The sequence below is a fragment of the Corythoichthys intestinalis genome, chromosome 15, assembly GCF_030265065.1.
Source record: "Corythoichthys intestinalis isolate RoL2023-P3 chromosome 15, ASM3026506v1, whole genome shotgun sequence".
NCBI classification, from domain to species: domain Eukaryota; kingdom Metazoa; phylum Chordata; class Actinopteri; order Syngnathiformes; family Syngnathidae; genus Corythoichthys; species Corythoichthys intestinalis.
Genome location: NC_080409.1, coordinates 15,789,077 through 15,810,613, shown reverse-complemented (window position 1 = coordinate 15,810,613; position 21,537 = coordinate 15,789,077). Strand labels below are relative to the sequence as shown.

The 21,537-nt window shown below is 37.0% G+C and overlaps 1 protein-coding gene across 1 annotated transcript in view; it reads left to right on the top strand.

Moving 5' to 3' along the window:
- dnajc17 (DnaJ (Hsp40) homolog, subfamily C, member 17) overlaps nt 1-21,537 on the top strand; it is an 88,119-nt gene that overhangs the window by 30,480 nt on the left and 36,102 nt on the right. The window contains exons 6-10 of the mRNA XM_057858966.1: nt 3,389-3,506; nt 6,986-7,035; nt 8,757-8,834; nt 12,508-12,588; nt 18,088-18,195. Coding sequence (XP_057714949.1) covers nt 3,389-3,506; nt 6,986-7,035; nt 8,757-8,834; nt 12,508-12,588; nt 18,088-18,195 — 435 coding nt within the window. The remainder of the gene's footprint in view (nt 1-3,388; nt 3,507-6,985; nt 7,036-8,756; nt 8,835-12,507; nt 12,589-18,087; nt 18,196-21,537) is intronic.

The following is a 21,537-nucleotide window of genomic DNA, read 5'->3' as shown; positions in this document are numbered from 1 at the left end:
AATGAGTTTACAGCATCTGAAAGCACCGGGGCTTCCATGAATTGCACTATAAATTGCACGACAAATTGAAACCATTGAGAATACGGATAAACAATGACGGACAATATGGTGGCCGGATACAGCGACACCTCATTCTGTGACGTTGGTGAGTAGGGTCTATAGGTCATTTTTTATTTTTATTTTTTTAATCTTTTTTTTTTTTTTTTTCTGTTGTGATTGCTCATTTTAATTTATTACATGTAATGCAATACAGTGGTGCTGCTAAATACGAATTTAATTTGATCTAGGACCTAGTTTGTAAGTCGAAATGGTCGTATGTCGAGCGGGATTTTCCCAAAAAAGCCCCAAAACATACGCTAAATCTTTAATGTATACTGCAGGTCCAATTACAAATAGCAATTACACATAGCGAAACAAAAAAAATTATAAATACAAATCGGAATTTAAAAAATTATAACAATAATCAATTGGTAATAAAAAAGCATTTTTAATTGTTACCTTAACGCAGTGCTTCTCAATTATTTTCTGTCACGCCCCCCCAAGGAAGACGTAAATGTTTCGCGCCCCCCCCAAACTCTCTGCCGCCGCTGTGAATAGTATCATTTGTCTATAAAATTACTATTATAAATACGCATCTGCCTAACATTGTGTCATTTTTTTTTCTAATAAAGAAAAAAAGTAACATAGATCGTCTTATAATAAAGTATAACTTTATTAACATTGTTTTGTTTGTAAGAGAGAAGACTTGACGTGCATCAATTTGCCTGAATTAAAAAAAAAAAGTCACATCCAAACTAAAAAATACACTCAAGGTACATTTTTGACCATTTGATACAGAAAAATTAAATGTAATAAAATCATTAAATAATAACAAATTAAAATTGATTAGAAACATTCACTCATGAGGACAATATGCCAAAATATTTGACCGAAAAAACAAAACTGAACAAAAGAAAAAAAAAAAGTGTCCTTGACACGACAGTTTTTATTTTTGCTGCTCACAGTATTTACCTCCTTTGCAATGGTGTGGAGTTATTTTGCAATGAGCATGCTAACAATGCTCACTGGTTTACTGACATAACACTGACAAAGCAGGACGATTGTTGGCAATATTCGGCACGTTTTCGCTGAAAAACAATCAAGCAGCTTATCAATGAGATTGGGGTCTAATGTCTTTAAGTGGCGTCTTAATTGATTTGGCTTCTGGCTGTCCGCTATAATTATTTTTAGACACAGTAAACAGTGGTCTTACCTCATCACCCACTGTATTAAAAGTCAAAGCTAAAAGGCAAACGGCACGAAAAAAGCGCATTCTCGGTGGCCGAGGTAGAACCGTAGGTGAGGGCGGTCGTCGTGACGATCCCAAGCCGAAAATGGCACTTCTCGGGCGGCGACGTGAGAACCGGACAAGACAGTGGGTCGCTGCGTGAGTGAGTCCGGTCGGAAAACGGCGGTGACACACAGCTCTTCATATCTGTTTTCTGTGTGTGCTGAGTGCTCTTCCTTAGTTCAAAAATACTGCGCACACTCTGAAAATGAGAGCGCCACTGCCACCTACTGAGTGGATGTGCAAGTACACTTTATTCCAGTACGGCAAAAAAAACAAAAAAAAAGCATGTTCCCCGATGTCACATGCGCCCCCCCCTGGCATCGCTCTGCGCCCCCCCCAGGGGGGTGCGCCCCACTATTTGAGAAGTACTGCCTTAACGTATAGCGTGGCGAATTGAGGCGTAGGAGACAGCGAGTGTGTATGTACAGGAGGAAGCATTGGGTGAGCCATGCTCTAATTTAACAGATGCATTAAATCAGACACTTGTGAAACATGAATTATGAATAACAAAAAAAAAAAAAGTTTTACTGTCACCTTAACTCACTGGCGAATGGAGGTGGCTGCTTGATGACTGTCAAGACTGTTGATATTTTCCTGCCATATTGTCGAGCCAACTCACTGACGCGCACACCACACTCATATCATCATATCATCATACTCATACTCATATCATCATTGCTTTATTCATTTTAATTGTAAGCGTCTCCTTTTTCCTTTCATCCCAACTTACACCAACCATCTTGGGAGCCATCGTAAAAACCCACCGTGCTGTCATCTTGCGGGAAAACAAGGAAATTGCGACGCTGGCATAAATCGTTGTACAGTGCTGCTCAAAAGTTTGTGAACCCCCTCAACATTTTGGAATTTTCTATTATTTCAACCTGATTTCCTAATCAGTCAATTCAGTAGTTTTTTTTGTTTTTTTAACAGTTGTGTTGTCGAGACTAAATTAAAAAGAGTTTTCATCAACTGATGTAGGTGCAAAATTGAACTGTTTGGTCACAACCAAAACCGCCATGTCTGGCGAAAAGTCAACACTGCATACCACCAAAAGAACCTTCTCCCAACAGTGAAGCATGGAGGTGGGAATGTCAAGATCTGGGCTTGCTTTTCATCCTCAGGACCTGGACAACTCCACATAGTCCAGGGAATCATGAATTCTGAGGAATATTGTCAAATCCTAGAACATAACCTGACGCCATCTGTTTTGAAGTTAAAGCTTGGCAGAAGGTGGATCATGCAACATGATAATGATCCAAAGCATTCCAGCAATACAACCAAGGAATGGCTGAAAAAGAAGAAGATTCGTGTTCTGGACTGGCCCAGTCAAAGTCCTGACCTAAATCCCATTGAAATGCTGTGGCGGGACCTGAAGCGAGCAGTTCATGCCAGACGCCCATCAAACCTCTCTCAACTGACTGCGTTCTGCAAGGAAGAATGGGCAAAAATCCCCCAAAGTAGATGTGAGAGGCTGATTAGTCACTACAGAAACCGTTTGGTTGAGGTAATCTCTGCAAAAGGAGGCGCAATATCCTATTAACTGAAGGGGTTCACATACTTTTGCACACATGATATCTGAGTTTTTCTTAAATCAACCACTTTTGTTAAATAAAGAATGACAATATAACTATTTATTTTGTTTCAGTCCATTATTTGGAATGTCAGTATTGTGGATTTGGGTATAACTTAACATTTAATAAGGTTATTTTAGTTTTTTTTTACAAAAAAATCTGACCATCGCTGTGGGGTTCACAAACTTTCGAGCAGCACTGTATGTCGAGCATGTCGTCACACGTCGAGACTAATGATGAGTCTTTTACGTTGATGTCGAAGTTTTACGTAGGATGTCGAAAGGATCGTATGTTGATGCAATCGTATATCGAGGTACCACTACGTGTAATTTTCTGGAATTTAATGTTGTTTTGAATTTTTACTTTATCTTACAACAACTATGATATTGACATTGATTTATTGTTGCTAAATGAAAATCCAAGATTCCTTTTTCCCCTCAGCCCTTTAAGTTGTCACATCTTTGTATTATATGTCTTTTTCCACCAGATCACTCGCTTGAGGGAGGAGGGATCCAGACAGCTTGAGGAAGAACAGAGGCTCATCAGAGAGCAGATTCAAAGAGAAAGAGAAGAACAGCAGAACACGGGAGACTACAGTCACAGAAGTACTTCCATTTTAAATTTATATTCTGATCCATTTTGCTTGTTTGCGTGTTAAACAGTCCAGGCCATTAACATGGAGTTGTCTTTCTTGCACGAGTTAAGTTAGCCCTAACAAAATCGGTTGACTTCTCATTTGAGTGAATCCCCCGTAATCAAACTGTCAGCAGAGCTGTTAGGATCCACCAGTTATTAGTCACACAAATACAATAGCTACATTTGTATGTGTGTGTTTTTTTTGGTGTAATAACACCTTGAAGTCAGGGTTTTTTTTCCTCAACGATGACGATAATGGGAATATTTCGTCAACAAACAATTTTTTTCATGACGATGAGTCGATGACATAACGATGACGAGCTAAAAATATGGTTTGGGAGACTAGAACATAACGAGACAAATGTTTTTGTCTGACGAGATGACAACGAGACGAAAATGCAACATTTCTGTACGTCAGCTGGCATCGTAGCAGTGTTTGGGTTGTGTCACTCATGTGAGATGTGCAGCGCCTCTGCCTCACTCTCCTCATCGGAGTTTATGATGTATCTCAAGGTAGGCTGCTCTCCATCTTGCTTGTTTGGAAGATTCATTTTCTTATCTTGACAAAAAGAATATGCCATGTTACTTTAGCCTTTAGAGGTCTGTGCTGAGTAGAGGTGGGAATCTTGGGGCACCGCACGATTAGATTACGATTCAGAGGTTACGATTCGATTATAAATCGATTATTGATGCAAACCCCCACCCCTCTCCCAGCTATTTGCTGCTTTTAATGTTTCATACATTAGTTTTAAAAATAGTACAAAAATCCTCCCAGGCTTAAATAAATTTTCAGTATCAAGTTAACAGTTCAAAAACAATAAATAAAATACTCAAGTCCCCATTCTGTATCAACAGCTTTAAACTACATTCAATTAATTTAATGTTCTGAATCACCCGTTAAAGTTGTTAAAATTGCTCGTTATTTCATAATTTCCCTTCCCCTAAAACTGTTCGATCAATTAAAGATAGATTCAAGTCAAGATTTTCCAGATTTAGGGGTATTTTAGATAAAAAAGTTAATTAGGTTCGCCTGGAAGGTTCACCACAACAGAGCCTTCTTGAGAATACTGCTTTAAGATGGCGGCTCTTTACTAACCCCGGCGAGCCTGTCATTTCGCATCTAGCTCTATATACGTTATATGTACCGTCGTATTATGTGGGCGTAGTTTGTAGCAATTAGGCGTAATTTGTAGCGGCTGTTTGCCACAGTCAGGTATTATTGTTTTTTTTTTTAATCTAGCAGCATGAGTTGTCGGTCCGTTCTCATTGCATCCCGAAAACCATGCTAGCTGTGTTTTAGTTCCGCTTTACTTAGCATATTTAAATAATCGGAATATGGATGTTTGTGAATCGTTCTTGAATCTTCAGCGGCCGAATCGTGAATAATCTAAGAATGGGAAATTTCACACACCTTTAGTGCTGAGTGATTATCAGACGCTAAATTTAACACCTAGCGTGAGCATAGCATTCATTCGCGTTAGCGTTAGCCAGTGTTGGGAGTACGCCGTTATAAATAACGCCGTTACGTAACGGCGTTATTTTTTTCAGTAACGGGGTAATCTAACTAATTACTTTTTCCGCCGTTACAACGCCATTACCGTTACTGACGGTCAAAAGCGGTGCGTTACTTACTCTGAATAAATTGAAGAAACAACCAGCCGTGTCGAGTCGAGACTCTGCTCTGTTGATTTGTCATCCAAGACTTGGGGTGCGTTCAGGTTCGAGAATAGCACACGTACTTCTGACTCCAAGCTGTTTGTCCCAGCTCATTCAATTAGACAATGCTTTCCAAAGTTTGGTAACGTTTCTGTGTTTGCTACACCTGATGCTAGCCTCGTTCCCATCTCCCACTGTCAGCCAGCAATAATTCTGCTTGCATCTTGAGGACAGCAGGCGCTTTGAAGGTGACGTGAATTGTCGGGAAACGGGCCTACCTGAATGCAGCCCCTCGAGAGATGCGATGGAAGTAATTGTGATTGGCTGAGGGTTAGAGTCGTGTGTCTTGGTAAGCCAATCAGAGCCGGTGATTTCACAAGCAACCCGGAACAGCGCGTGCGGCAAACACACATACGCAAAACAGATGCACAGGGTTGGGATGGCAGAGCATTCAGAAGAAAAATTGTCCTTTAAGAGGTGGAGATATGGACACTATTTCAAGTTTGTCGAAATTAAAGGAAAGAACCTGCATGTAATGTGTAATTTATGTCCCGAGGCAAAGCTTTTGTCGACATCTGTGGTAAGCAATTCAAATCTGCTGAAGCACCTAACAAGTTAACTACCTGTCTGTTCTTCTCTATTCCACTGACTCGAATACTGCTCAGAAAATTTCAAATTCTTTGACATACAACTAGTTCTTTTTAAAGTAACGGAAATAGTTACTTTCCCTGGTAACTAGTTACTTATACTATAGAGTAATTCAGTTACTAACTCAGTTACTTTTTGGAAGAAGTAGTGAGTAATGTAACTAATTACTTTATTAAAGTAACGTGCCCAACACTGGCGTTAGCATTAGCTCCAGAATGGTGAGCGTCCTCTTAAAACACTGGCCAGTCTAAAGCCGAGCCACTTGGCTTTTCTTGTCAGTAATCTGGAGGATGTCAAACGCACGGACAATTAACATACAGTTTGTGGCTTCTAGGTAGGTTTTATTGAAAATGATGTACTGCTTTTCCTGCTGAGTGTATTATCATCACAAAGTTGGCGTTGTCCTTGTAGATGCTACAACTTGTGCTCATCTGTCTAAGTTCATTCGAAATTGTTGGAATTTATTTTTGGACTATAACTTTAGAATTTTACAGGCGAACACATTTTGCGAACTGTCCACTAAAACTAGATGAAATTTGTATGAGATTTTGTTGACTAAAACTAGACGAAGACGTCACCATTTTGAAATGAGTAAAATATGACAAAGACTAATAAGCATTTTCATCAAAAGACTAAGACAAAAATTAAAAGTGCTGCCAAAAACAACACTGCTTGAAGTTGACAACTCGTATTTCTGGGCAGCTGGATATTGTGGCACATGTAGGCATGCCAGAAACCCACTTACACACACTCAAATATCGAACTTTACCCCTTGAGCATATTTTTGCATGAAAATCCTTGTGTTCCCATGTTGGAGACACGAAGGAAAAAGAAGAGTCTAATAAATCAATTCTCTGCATGTGTGGAAGGTAAGAGAAGTTTGGAGTGTTGGCCTGAGATTAGACCTCTTTTTGTGGTTGGGCAATTACTCATGCATAGTCAGCACATCTTCAACTTGCACACAGTCAAGCCCCCCAAAGTCTGGAGCAGCGATTTTTGTGCAGATCTTAGGTCTGTGGCATTCACTATGTGACATTCAAATTTTAAATGGCTATCCCTGCCCATAAATCCAATGGTTTCCTGAACGAAACATTTGTCATCTTTAAACTCCTTCAACTTAATGCTGCGCGTTTTTGTTTTCCAGACTCTGGAATTGGGAGGTGTTCCAGGAGCAACGTCACTCCAAAATTGAAGGTAGATCTGCGTGGCTTTAGTTGTGAGACAGTGCTGAAAAGATGAGAGGTAAAATTCTGTTTACAATGTCTAATATGCAACAGGTGATATGGAGTTTCTGAAAGTGCAAGATGGAGATGAGTCTCAGATGCCGGTTGATGTCAGGAGGCTTTTTAAATTGCCAAAAGGGGCTTGTTATATTTCCTCCTAGTAATGGCCTGAATATTAATAGACACTGGGGATGTAAGCTGATGTTTTTAAACATTAAATCTGATTTTCAAATTTAATAGCTGTCCAGTGCAGGAGGGAATTATCTTACATTTTTGTGCTGAGCTAGAACAACAAACGGCAGCCCCATGGCGGACAATGTCAGGGCCCATGTTCATGGACATGAAGCATTAGAGATTGTATTTCAGGCGCACAGAGTTTGTGTTGGAAAGTCAATGTTTTATATATGGTTAAACTTAAAATTCCTTTAACCACATGTCATCCTTGACAACACTTTGAAATATAATTTCTTTTCTTATTCCCTTTTGGTATCATGTTTTGCAATTCAGTGTTAACATTTTTCAGTCGTTTCTTCATACTTTATTTCATTTTAAACGAGAGAATTGTGAGCTGAAACCTTAGACATCAGATCAAGCAAATACTTAGCAAATCATTTTCACCATTATTGTGGGTAAAAGAGACTGCATAAACATTCATGTTCCCGGAAATTCAGCTTCTTCTTGGACAGCAGGCAGAGTGCTGGATCTGAATCAAGACTTTGTGCTTGCCATTAATAATACAGATTTATTTTTGTGATATTTGCTAACGCTGTGATTGATTGGAGAGGTTGTGCAAGATTTAGTTTTAGCAGCACGGGAATTTATGATTATTATGTGTATGTTGCAAATTTTTTTGTGGAAGCTACTCCTTTACAAACCCAGAAATCTCTAAAACAATGTCATGTGACAGGGTGGGATTCTTTGTTATATGAAAATATAGGACCTGTCTTATCCCAAAAATGACTTGACCATCTCGCTTGATATAAAGGTTTATTTTTTTTTGTGTGTGAAAGATGAAGGAAGAGGGCAGGCACTCGCATAAATGTGTGAAGTGTGACGCAGGACTTACCTTCCAAACATGATTGCAATCAAATAAAAAACACTTCCATTTTGCCCTTCCTTATGCATGAAATAGTTCAAAATGTTGGAAACTGTGTAAAGTGCCTCTTTAACCCCTTCAGACCTGAAAATTTTCTGCTGGGCAAAAAAGAAAGAAAAAATCTTTGCTGATTTATACTCTACTCAAATACCAGAACAAAATGCAATTTTTTTGGTCAGGGATATTTCATGCTTTTATTGGTTATTTTTATTGTTAATGTTACATTGATTTTGAAGAGAAACGAGCACTTACGTTTGCCTTTTTGAAGTTGTGTTTTGTCTCCGCCGTTTTCAAACAGCCAAAAATAGCAAAGAGGACGTGCTAAACCTTCTGATTTTATTTAGATGGGTAATGTTTCATCCAATCATCTCACAGAAGGGGCAATGTCAACTAAATTCAGTGTATTTATTGTTTTAGAGACGCAAACTTATCATGCCCTTCAGCAGTATGCTCATGTCCGAAGGGGTTAAAGACTGTGTTGTAATATCGTGGACCTACATGCCACTTGCAGCTCACGTGATCACATAAGACATAACAGTTTTTTTATCTTTCTGTGTGGCATTCTTACATCTTTTCCTTTTTCTCTCTCTTTTCAGTTGAAGTGGAAGTGTAAAAAGGATGATGGTACAAATGGTGGCTACTGTCAAGAATTCCTTCTAAAACTTTTACAAAAGGTAAAACCACATAACAAATTCCAGGAAAGGAAAGTGGTCATATCCAGGGTTCAGGGAAGGTGTTGCTTATCAAAAGTGAATTTTTGCAAGAAAAATGAAAGTGACTGTTTAACTTAAGGTACTGAACGATAAGACATTTTAAAACACACCTATCCACTATTCATTGGTATGAGGGGCCGTACAAGACATTTTTCATTCTGGCCCTCTCACACACATACATTCTCCTTTCACATACATATATATTCACTCTCACATACATGCATTCTCCTCTCACATGCATACATTCTCCTTTCACGTCCATACATTTTTACTTTCACATTCATACATTTTCACTCTCACATTCATACATTTTCACTCTCACATTCATAAATTTTTACTTTCACATTCATACATTTTCACTCTCACATTTATACATTTTCACTCTCACATTCATACATTTTTACTTTCACATTCATACATTTTTACTTTCACATTTATACATTTTTACTTTCACATTTATACATTTTCACTCTCACATTCATACATTTTTACTTTTACATTTATACATTTTCACTCTCACATTCATACATTTTTACTTTCACATTTATACATTTTTACTTTCACGTTTATTTTTCAAAGTACTTTTATTTTGAAATAATACATCAGAATTTTATCAGAGTACTTTAGTTCAATACTTGGGGTAGTCTAGTATACCCCAGAAGTGGAACCGTCCCAGGATATCAACCAGATTTTTTTTTTAATCAATTTTTGAAATCGGGCGAAATGACAGCAAAAATGGGCAATTTTCAAAGTACTTTTATTTTGAAATGATACATCAGAATTTTATCAGAGTAGTTCGAGTCTTAGGGTCGTCTAGTATACGTCAGAAGTGGACCCGTCTCGGGATATCAGCGAGATATTTTTAAATTAGAATTTGAAATAAGGGTAAATGACAGAAATAACTAGCAATTTTCCAAGTAGTATTACTCGGAATTCCTAAATTATTTTTTATATCATAATACTTTAGTTTGGGTCTCGGGGTGCTCGAGTGCCTCTCTCAAGTGGACCCGTTCTTGGATGGCTGCCCGGTTTTTATTCATTCATATTTTTTTTTTTTTCAATAAAGGGGCTAGCGCTGTGAAGAACCCAGGGGACTTGCGCTGTGAAGCCACCGCGTTCCATTATGAAGCCAGCGCGTTGCAGTACCATAATGCACACAATGCAAACAATGATCCAAATGAGGGGCGGCTAGCTTGACTTCGTTTTTACGAGTGGAGGGTGGCTTGACCGCAGTAGTCTGGGAGCGGGTCATATTAGCTCCCGCTTGGACAGTTGAAGAGGTTCGAGAGTTGCTCGGTCTAAAAATGTCTCTCATTTCACTTTCGACTGCGTCATAATTAGCACTGTTGGGTGCAGTTGATTGTGTCCTTTGCCGCCGCTCGAGACGGGAAGCCAAAGAAGTTAGTTTCTGGGGTCGACAAAATGTTTTGCAAAAGTCCAACTGCTTGCCGAAGTGATTGTGCGTCCTCTTCCTTGTTATTTTCTGAACAGTAACCCGCGTCAGGTTCTCAGCCAATCAGAGCTTACCAGTCAGAGCTAGCCAATCAGAGCTGGCTTCCGTTTCAACTAGACTCCTTCCGTTTTCACTATACTTTCACTCATACATACATACATTCTCCTCTCACGTTCATACATACTTTCCTCACATACATATATATTCACTCTTATACACATATATTTTATTTATACAAACATACATTTCACAGACTAAAAATGTGTGAATGTGAGAGTAAACATGTATGAATATAAGAGTGAAAATGTATAAACGTGAGAGAGAAAATGTATAAACGTGAAAGTAAAAATGTATAAATGTGAATGTAAAAATGTATGAATGTAAGAATGAAAATGTATAAATGTAAAAGTAAAAATGTATGAATGTGAGAGTGAAAATGTATAAATGTGAAAGTAAAAATGTGTGAATGTGAGAGTGAAAATGTATAAATGTAAAAGTAAAAATGTATGAATGTGAGAGTGAAAATGTATAAATGTGAAAGTAAAAATGTGTGAATGTGAGAGTGAAAATGTATAAATGTAAAAGTAAAAATGTATGAATGTGAGAGTGAAAATGTATAAATGTGAAAGTAAAAATGTATAAATGTGAGAGTGAAAATGTATGCATGTGAGAGTGAAAATGTATGAATGTGAGAGTGAAAATGTATAAATGTGAAAGTAAAAATGTATGAATGTGAGAGTGAAAATGTATGAATGTGAGAGTGAAAATGTATGAATGTGAAAGTAAAAATGTATGGATGTGAAAGGAGAATGTGTGCATGTGAGAGGAGAATGTATGTGTGTGAGAGTGAATATATATGTATGTGAAAGGAGAATGTATGTGTGTGAGAGGGCCAGAATGAAAAATGTCTTGTACGGCCCCTCATACATTGGCACAAGTTTATGTTTGGAGACTCTTTGCGTGACATATTTTAAATAATGCTTTAGAATCTGAGTGTTTCTTGCCTAAATAAAAATATTTATTTACACAATATTAACTATAGATTAAAAACTTTTTAAATGCGACATGTTTAACACCACTCATTTTAACATGTTCCACAGCAATGGTCCTAGGTGATAAACCTGATTACAAATATGCACATATTTGAAAGCTTCGTGACTTCAGAATTGTAGATAGTTTTAACCCCCCTTCCTTTTAAACAAGGCCCATTAAGTTTTGTTGCAGTGCCCCTTTAAAAGCTTGCACGCCATTGTTAGTGCCCCTCTTACCAGGTGATTAACTAGTGCCAAGGGAGGCATGAGGAAATGTGCTCTTCTCATGCAACTAATGCACCAATTTATGCTTGCATCCCTTACGTGAGTTATTGCTGGGTATAGACCGGCCTGAAATGAAGATAGGGCAAGTGTCACTGACGTCAAGCTGCGTGGAAAAAGACGTTTGAATTTCTCCCCAGCACGCATTCTATGAAGAGGAACCTAGGTGGGATGGCTCTGTCAAGGTCAAGACTGTGGAAAATGAGGCTGTTGCCTTTTGTGGAAGAAAATGTTAGAGAAAAAAAACAACTTTTGTTTGAAATGGCAAGCTGTAATGAGTGACAGTTAATGTTTTGAGTGAAAGAAATAGCCACCGCTGTGTGGGAAAACAAGTGTGGAATGTTTATCTGGCGTTAAGAATAATAGATCTTTATTGTTTCTTTCAGTTGCGGTGGGGGTCTGATGTTGAGATATTTTTATTTTATGTAATGGGCCCCTTTGTGAGCTTTTTTTTTTTTTTTTTTTTTTCATTTTTATCGCATATAGGCTGAATTGTCTTGAATAAGGATTAACACATGATCACAAAGTTTCACCCTGATAGGATTTAAGAATTGAACTTAATAATAAAATGAGTTATTTATTAATCGGCTGATTATATTTTTCGATGAAATGGATAAAACTTTTTATTCATTCATTTATTCAAAAGCAGGATATTATTTCCATTTGACCCTTGAAGTTCAATTCAGATAGTGGTTTACAAAAGGCACAACTATAGCAAAGTACTTTACAAAACATATGACAAATTAAAACAACACAAGATGAATCTATGATTATTTATTTGCTAACATGCCTTGTTCAGGGTTTTAAAACTACAGATTTTTTTGTCTTCCCCAATCGCTCACATTTTCCTTTCATTTTTCACCTCTAGTACGGAGATGTTTTGAATGTGATCGTATCAACAAAGAAGCAAGGAAGTGCAGTTGTTGAATTTGCAACCGTAAGGGCAGCTGTAAGTTTCATCCCACAGACTTTGCATGTTCAATATATCACATTTCTTCACCTTTTGATTCTACAAAGTCCAAGTTCATTGAAATGAATGTAGTCAGATTTTTTTTCCCAAACCAAAACACTCAGATGCTTTGCCCACAGGAAAGTAAAATTCTAAAATGTTTGGTTAGTATTTTTATGAAGCTCTGATCTTGATGCTAATATAAGCATGTGGATGCTGGGATAGACCTGCTGTTCCACACTGTATAAAATTCCACGTCTTTTTGAAAAATTTTTTTAATGTGACATACTTTTTTTTGTCCCTTACCATACCATTTTTGCTACTTGCCTAATACAACCTTTGCTCACCTGTCTTTAGGTCGCAGCCTTGAGTTTCGCTAATGATGTAGCAATAGAGGTGTGCAAAATTTCCGATTCTTAGATTATTCGCGATTCGGCCGTGGAAGATTCGAGAACGATTCACAAACATCCAAATTCCGATTATTGAAATATGCCAAGTAAAGCGGAAGTACAACACACTCAGCGCGCCGCGCGGTCTTCGGGACAGAACGGAGCGGGAGTAGCTAATAAACATTATGCTTCTCATTAACCGGCCCCTCGGGTAATGCCAACGCTCAACTCACGGCTCTAGCTGAACTCATGCCACGAGATTAAAAAACACAACAACATACCTGACTGCTGCCGAAAAGCTGCTACAAGTACAGCTAAGCTACATAATGTTAAGGTAGATATCATTTATATAGGACTAGATGGATTATAGACTCGGTAGCGGTAGCAGCACATTGCAAAAAGCTAGATGCGGGCGGTAGTAAACGGCCGCCATCTTAAAGCAGTAAACTTCCCTGCAATGCTGTTGTAGCGAACCTTCCAAGCAAACCTAATTAACTTTTTATCTAAAATACTCCTAAATCGGTAAAATATTGACTTGAATCTATCTTTAAAATAGTTTTAAATCTTTCACATATCAAAAGTAGACAAAAGGGAAATTATGGAATAACGGGAGCAATTTTAACAACTTTAACGGTTGATTCACAACATTAAATTAATTGAATGTAGTTTAAAGCTGCTGATACAGAATGGGGACTGGAGTTTTTTTTATTTAATGTTATTTTTGTATACTTACTGCTATATGTTAACTTGATACTGAAATAGTAGTTGGTTTTGGTTTTAGTTTTGAGAGTATTTTTGAACAATTTTGGAACTAATGTATAAAACTTTATTTAAAAAAAAAAAAAAAAAAAAAAAAAAAAGGAGGGGGGTGCATCAATAATCGTTTTATAATCGAATCGAAGCCTCTGAATCGTAATCATAATCGAATCGTTAGGTGCCCAAAGATTCCCAGCTCTAGTAGCAATATCTTTAAAAGCTCTTTCATTGTTTTTTTTTTTAATAACAATGGGTAACACTTTTCAAAAAGGGTCCCTTAATTAACATTAGTTAGTGCATTTTAGACAATAACTAATGTTTGAGTAACATTATAATAGTTCATATAATCCGTTATGTAGCATGAATTAATATATTAATTAGGGGTCTCAAACGATTACAATTTTTAATCGAGTTAATTACAGCTTAAAAATTAATTAATCATAATTAATCGCAATTCACACCATCTATAAAATATGCCATATTTTTCTGTAAATTATTGTTGGAATGGAACGATAAGACACAAGATGGATATATACATTCAACATACGGTACATAAGTACTGTATTTCTTTATTATAACAATAAATCAACAAGATGGCATTACCATTATTAACATTCTGTTAAAGCGATCCATGGATAGAAAGACTTGTAGTTCTTAAAAGATAAATTTTAGTACAAGTTAAAGAAATTTTATATTAAAACCCCTCTTCATGTTTTCGTTTTAATAAAATTTGTAAAATTTTAAATCAAAAAATAAACTAGTAGCCCGCCATTGTTGATGTCAATAATTACTTACACAATGCTCATGGGTGCTGAAGCCTATAAAATCAGTCGCACCCAAGCGCCAGCAGAGGGCGACAAAACTCCGAAAAACACAACAAGTACACATTTCACCGTGCTGTCATTTTAATCTGTTTGAGCAGGGCATTTGTGCGTTAATTGCGTGAAATATTTTAACGTGATTAATTTTTAAAAAATTAATTACCGTCCGTTAACGCGATAATTTTGACAGCCCTAATATTAATCAACATTAGCTAATGCATAACCAGACAGTAATTAAACTAGTGGTTAAGTACCATTAAAAAAAATAATGTAATGCAATACTTAACATTAATTCACATATACATTAGTGCATGAATACACAGTTATTAATGTATACTCGTCTGGGTAAGTGAATATATCCTTCCAAATTGGGAAATATTGGTCTGTGAGTCATTAGGTTCTGCAAACTTAACTTTAAGTACAGTATTATTTAACGTCACTTACTTAATAGTAATCTTAAAATATGCGTACAGGTGCTTCTTAGGCATTACGTACTTAACCTTAGTTAACTACTACTGAATATTGTTTGGACCCTTATTGTAAAGTTTAGCACATGTTTCCCTTAACTAAGAAATTATAAATGCTTAAGTGCCTCCCCTTAACCATAATTAACCATTACTGAATGCTTTTTGGACCCTTACTGTAAAGTGGACCACACATAACCCTTTGGTTGCAGATATGCGGAAACCTTAATAGTTCAAATGAATGAAGTTGAAGCAATCACAACCAAAACCTTGTACATGCTTTATTGAAAGAAATAAAACATTATTAAAGGTGACATCTTATTCATTAACATTAGGGCTGTCAAATTTAACGTGTTAATGGGCAGTAATTAATTTTTTTAAATTAATCATGTTAAAATATTTAACGCATTCGCGGAATGACCCGCTCATGCATTGCCTCAAACAGATTACAATGATGCACTTGAGAGCTAAGAGGCAGAGAAAGGTGTCTTGTTTTGTGCTTTTTCTTAACAAAGGTATACCACACGCGACGTGCTGGCACTTTGTTTCTTAGCACATTCAGCTTCAACATTAACACAGCTTACGGCTCTCGGCACGCTGTAACTAACTCACTCCTGCATCATGTGAGTAAACAACATGTTTGCGCCTCATGCACTTTAAAGTGCCTCGGATAATTCTATATCAGAATATTACAAAAGGTGAGTGGACACAGGCGTTCATTGGACCGCGCTGTTTATTGGCATAAACTTCGGCAACTCCTTCACAACAAAAATAACTATCATTTACTGAAAGCACAACAAAAATAATATCTCTCAAAAAAAAATAATGTTCACAAAAAGAAAAGCGCTTCAGTCTGTATTAATGAGGCCCTATTCTCACACAGTTAAACAACAGTGCAAAGAGAACTGGCATTCCCAATCAAAATAACTATGCAACATATACATAAAACTTACTCAAGACTTTAGTCAAACTCTATTCAAACATTTCGTTTGGTTCAACAAATAAATTGGATGGCAATATTTATTCACAATATACAAACCTATCAGAGGTCAAGTACGTTGTGAAGCCAGCACTCAAATGACATGAATTACAATGGATGGACCATTAAACAGGAAACTACGGCGTCAGTCGAGGGTCAAAACACACTATTTGGCTTGATTTCTCATTTAATTTGAAACTCGCCATTGACACCTTGTGGTGTATTTAATGTATCTAGTTTATTTTTGGATATTTTTTTTTTTATCAAAACAAAAACATTAAGAGGAGTGTTAGTATAAAATTAGTATAACTTGTACCAACATTTATCTTTTAAGAACTACAAATCCTTCTTGAGGATCCCTTTAACAGAAAGGCAAGGCAAGGCAAATTTATTTATATAGCACAATTCAACACAAGGCAATTCAAAGTGCTTTACATCACATGAAGATCATAAAAATCACATTTAAATCCATACAACGTAAAAACCAAGACGATCAAAATCGGAAATAAAATTATGCATAAAAATCGCATTTAATAACAAATAGAATAAAGATAAATAAATAAAAATAAAACAAAAACTACTACTACTAATAATAATTGAAATCAGCAATGGAGATAAGCACAGGAGGAATAGAAAGCAAGTAGATTGAAATATATAGACAGTTATGGATATGCAGTGCTAAACAAAAGCGTTTTTAGCCCTGATTTAAAAGAGCTAACAGTTTGAGCATACTTCAGACGTTCAGGTAACTTGTTCCAGAGGTGAGGAGCATAATAACTAAATGCTGCCTCACCCTGCTTGGTTCTTGTTCTTGGAACATGCAGAAGACCGGTTCCAGACGACCTTAGGGGTCTAGATGTCTCATAGGAATCTAACAAATCAAGCATGTATTTTGGTCCAAGGCCATTAAGTGTTTTGTAGACGAGCAGTAGTATTTTATAGTCTATCCTTTGACTCACCGGAAGCCAGTGTAGCGATTTCAAAACCGGTGTAATGTGGTCCAGCTTCCTTGTATTTGTGAGGACTCTGGCTGCAGCATTCTGTACTAGCTGCAGCCTCCTGACTGATTTTTTTATCAAGACCCGTAAATATACCGTTGCAATAGTCCAATCTGCTGAAAATGAATGCATGCATAAGTTTTTCCGTGTCTTGTTGAGTCAGAAGCCCCTTAATTCTGGTTATATTTTTTAGGTGGTAATAAGCGGATTTAGTGACGGACTTTAGATGGCTATCAAATTTTAGGTCTGAGTCAATAATTACGCCAAGGTTTCTGACTTGATTTGTAGCTGTAAGTGACATTGAGCTAAGTTACCTGCTTATCTTTGACCTTTCCTTTTTTGGCCCAAAAATGATCGTCTCTGTCTTCTCCACATTTAACTGGAGAAAATTGTGGCACATCCATTCATTGATTTGATGAATGCATTTACTCAGGGAGACTAAGGGACTATAATCATGTGAGGACACAGAAATGTTCAGTTGTGTGTCATCTGCATAGGCGTGATAGGAGATGTCATACTGTTCCATTATCTGAGCTAAGGGAAGCATATAGATGTTAAATAAGAGTGGTCCAAGAATTGACCCTTGAGGGACTCCGCACGTGAATTTGAAGAAAGAATGTTAATGTTAATGCCATCTTGTGGATGTATTGTTATAATAAACAAATACAGTACTTATGTACAGTATGTTGAATGTATATATCTGTCTTATGTCTTATCTTTCCATTCCAACAATAATTTACGGAAAAATATGGCATATTTTAGAGATGGTTTGAATTGCGATTAATTACGATTAATTAATCTTTAAGCTGTGATTAACTTGATTAAAAATTTTAATCGTTTAACAGCCCTAATAATATTTAATGTTAGATAAGGCATTATATGAATATAATGTTACTTAATCATTAGTTATTGTCTAAAAATGCATTAACTAAGGTTAATTAAGGACCCTTATTGTAAAGTGTTACTTAATAATGTATGAAGTTGACATGTATTTTACCTAGGTAAATGTATTTTATCTTGTATTTGGTGGGCACAATAAGGATGCAACACTTGATCATCACATTAACCGCTAAGAAATTTGTATATCTCTAGGAGCTGGCAGTAAAGAATGAAAGTGGCCTGAGTGAAAATCCATTGAAGATTTCTTGGTTAGAAGGCCAGCCTGAAGTTGATCCTGCATCTCAATTCCCGTTGACACAGGTACCAAAGTACACTAACCTGAACACTTTGGAACTCTATGGACTTTTTGTGGTGTACATCAGCTTCCCATTAGAAATGATCTTCTCATGATGCCGTGTCTTATTAAAATACAATTTCCTAAACACTGACTCACAAAAGGGAAGCACATAAACCCTTGTGGTTTTGTATTAGTATCACTGTGCTTGGCTTCGAAGAATTTATTTGGTTAAATGAATCTTCAGTTTATTTGCTTTAAAATCGAGACAGAGTTCGTGCTGGCTTGAAACCTCTTGGTCCGTTGCTCACTGATCTACTGATCCTGACCTGGAGGACCCCACAAATTTTGTCCTTAAGATAGTATCCCCAAGCGTGCACTGTGCCATAACGTTAAGACACATGCTACACACACATGCCACAAAACGGTAGCACTGGAGTGCTGAAATTAAAATCCGTCCTGATCATTTCAATCTAAATCAGTGGATTAAAGAAGGAAGAGAAAGAGAGCATTGCTTTGCTTCACTATGCAAATTTGATGTATTATCTCAATCTCACGGTTTGATATCGTGGCATAACATTTATTATGATATCGTGGGAATGTTTTATATCATAATATAACGACCTCCCTAATGTTTTCATTGCCATTTTAAAATGTATTGCCAATCAAGTTTTAATAATCACAGTAGCTAACCTTTTTGGTCATGTTTTTTTTTTTTTCAGGGACTTAAATACAGCAAAATAATCAATGACTTAAATTACCCCACCAACTACCTCTCTGAATCACCAGAATGAATAAACTCAGTTTCACCCACTCAAGCCTCCTCGCAAAGGGAGAATTTGGCTGTGCACTGGGAATTGTCACACTAATCTTTGAAAATGTTATTACTGTAACCTAGTTAGCCTTACTGATACCCAAAGCTGATTACTTCATAGATTTAACTCTGGACTCGATACTCAAAACAATGCAGTTGTAGGGGGATTTTCAAATTAGTCTTCTCTGGAAAGTGTTCTCAACAAGGAGGCCCCACATGACATAATGTTGATCCACATCTGGTTTAAGGTCATTGGCCAAAGCCTTAGAGGACCCACTTCATTGGATATTATCTAAAATCAAACAATCAGATCCCTCTCCTCTTATTTATCCTGCTATCACCTCTTCACATCAGCCAGCTGCAAACACACAAGGAGCAGCTCTTGTAAGGACTTGCTTCTATTCCAAATTTAATACTTTCTACAGGGAGCAGACACACACACGCATACACACATGATCAGCGCAAGACTCACTGCCAAAAACATGTGGCCGAAAGAGTGAGAGACGTGCATTTTTTGACAACCGTACCTATAGTGTCAAGGGCCTTCTGAAGTTTTTTATGCAATTTAGTGGTTTGAGGTTACGCTGTACTGTAGTGTCCCACGGATTATATGCAGTTCACACCTAAGCCTGTCGTGATATGCAATAAGTCAATTTATCGCACGGTAAATAAAAATGACCTCTGTAATTTTCCCGGCTGTGATTTATCGATGCGTGCGTGCGAGTATACATTTGAGCGTGCTTGTGTTTGCGTGTGCTGCATGCACCCGGCACAAGTTCCTTTCACAGATGTTTATTGGTCATCGACACACCGTTGAATTAAAGTTTTAAACCTTTACAACAACATATTAAACAACAAAACGAACATTTACGGTTAAAAGCTGACACTGAAAACATGAACATTCGCTGGTTTACAGCATTTGCAAACGATGCGAAAAAAAAGGAAAAATCTTACTGACACCATATGCATAACGAAAAATGAAGACAAGTGAACTTTTTTTATTGAGTGTAAAGCGTACAGTTAGCGGCTTAGTGAACGTACTTTCGGTGAACATTTCAAAATAAAAGCACATCATGATCAACAAGTAAATAAAAATTTGTGGAGTTAATCTCATATACAGTGATCTCTTGCTTCAAACTTTGTGCCCTCAGTCCATTGCGGATGTTTTTTTCCAATTAAAAAATAAATAAATACAGTAGTTTATAGAGATGTCCCGATCCGATTATGTACAGTCTCTCACCTTCCCTCCTGCTGCTTTTCTTACTCACCAGGGCAGCTGCTGTTCGCTTATTACAGTTAACAATGAGTTACAGGCGTTGAAGTTTTGATCTTGTCAGAGAAGCTTGGGAGTACTGCGTTCAAAGGAGACGAGTCATTTAGCTTGTTCAACACTAGCGGTAGTGTGCTGTGGCAACTCATTGTGTGTGTGCAAGTGCTCTCAGCAGCGTGAGCTGATTTGAGTGGATTTACTCAAGCATTAAATAAAGACAGGGATTTTGCTACTTTATTATTGTTTAAAACTAATTCAGAGGGACAGTAACATGTTTAAAACTTATCACATTTGAAGTGCTCAAAAACCATAAGAACGGGTCCCCAAACTACGGCCCGGGGGCCGAATACGGCCCTCCTCCACATTTGGTCCGGCCCCCTGAACATTCCCCCCCAATAGTGTTATTTATTTCCTGGCTTTTTTCTGTGAAGAACCCAGAGAGGGTTATTTGGTTATTATCTATTTAATTAATAGTGTTATTATTATTTATTGTTATATTGTTATTATTATTGTTATTATTATTATTATAGTTATTATTATTATGTTTATTTTATGTACTTTTTGTTCCGTAAAGAATCCAGAAAGGGTTATTTGACTGTGGCTTTCTGAAAAACAATAAATTTTTACATTTAGGCACTCCTGCAATTGTCACACTTTTTCTGTTACAAACTGACGTGGCTCCTCATCAGATAAGGGAAAAGTTATGTGGCCCTCACAGGAAAAAGTTTGGGGACCCCTGCATTAGAATATACATTAAAGTTTTTTTGTTGTTGTTTTTTTTTTTTTTTTTTTTTTTTTTTATACTTGGGGGGGTGCATGTTTCATATGTATCTTTTTCCAATGCTAAATCTAAATAAATACATTGAACTAGAGCTGAAAGGAATACTGGAGTAACTCGAGTTTAAAAACTGACCCGAGTAATTTTATTCACCTCGAGGAATTGTTTAATTTTTCCAGCTCTAAGCATCACGTTTTGCCCGACTACTTTTAATGCGAGACAACGCGCTGACATCATGTGCGTAGAGGACAAAGCAATAAATACCTGACTGCAGCCGACAGCTGCTAAAAACTACGCCCGTATGACGGTGGTAGCAGGTAGCATCTGATGCCACGGTGGTAGCAGATAGTGGCTGATGCGTCTCATAGATATCATTTATATATAACAAAATATCATTTATATATAACAAAATGCGAAATGACAGAGTCGGCGTCGTTAGTAAACAGCTGCCATCTTAAAGCAGTATTTAATCTGTGAAAACAGTGCTGTAGAGTGATGAGGGTGTA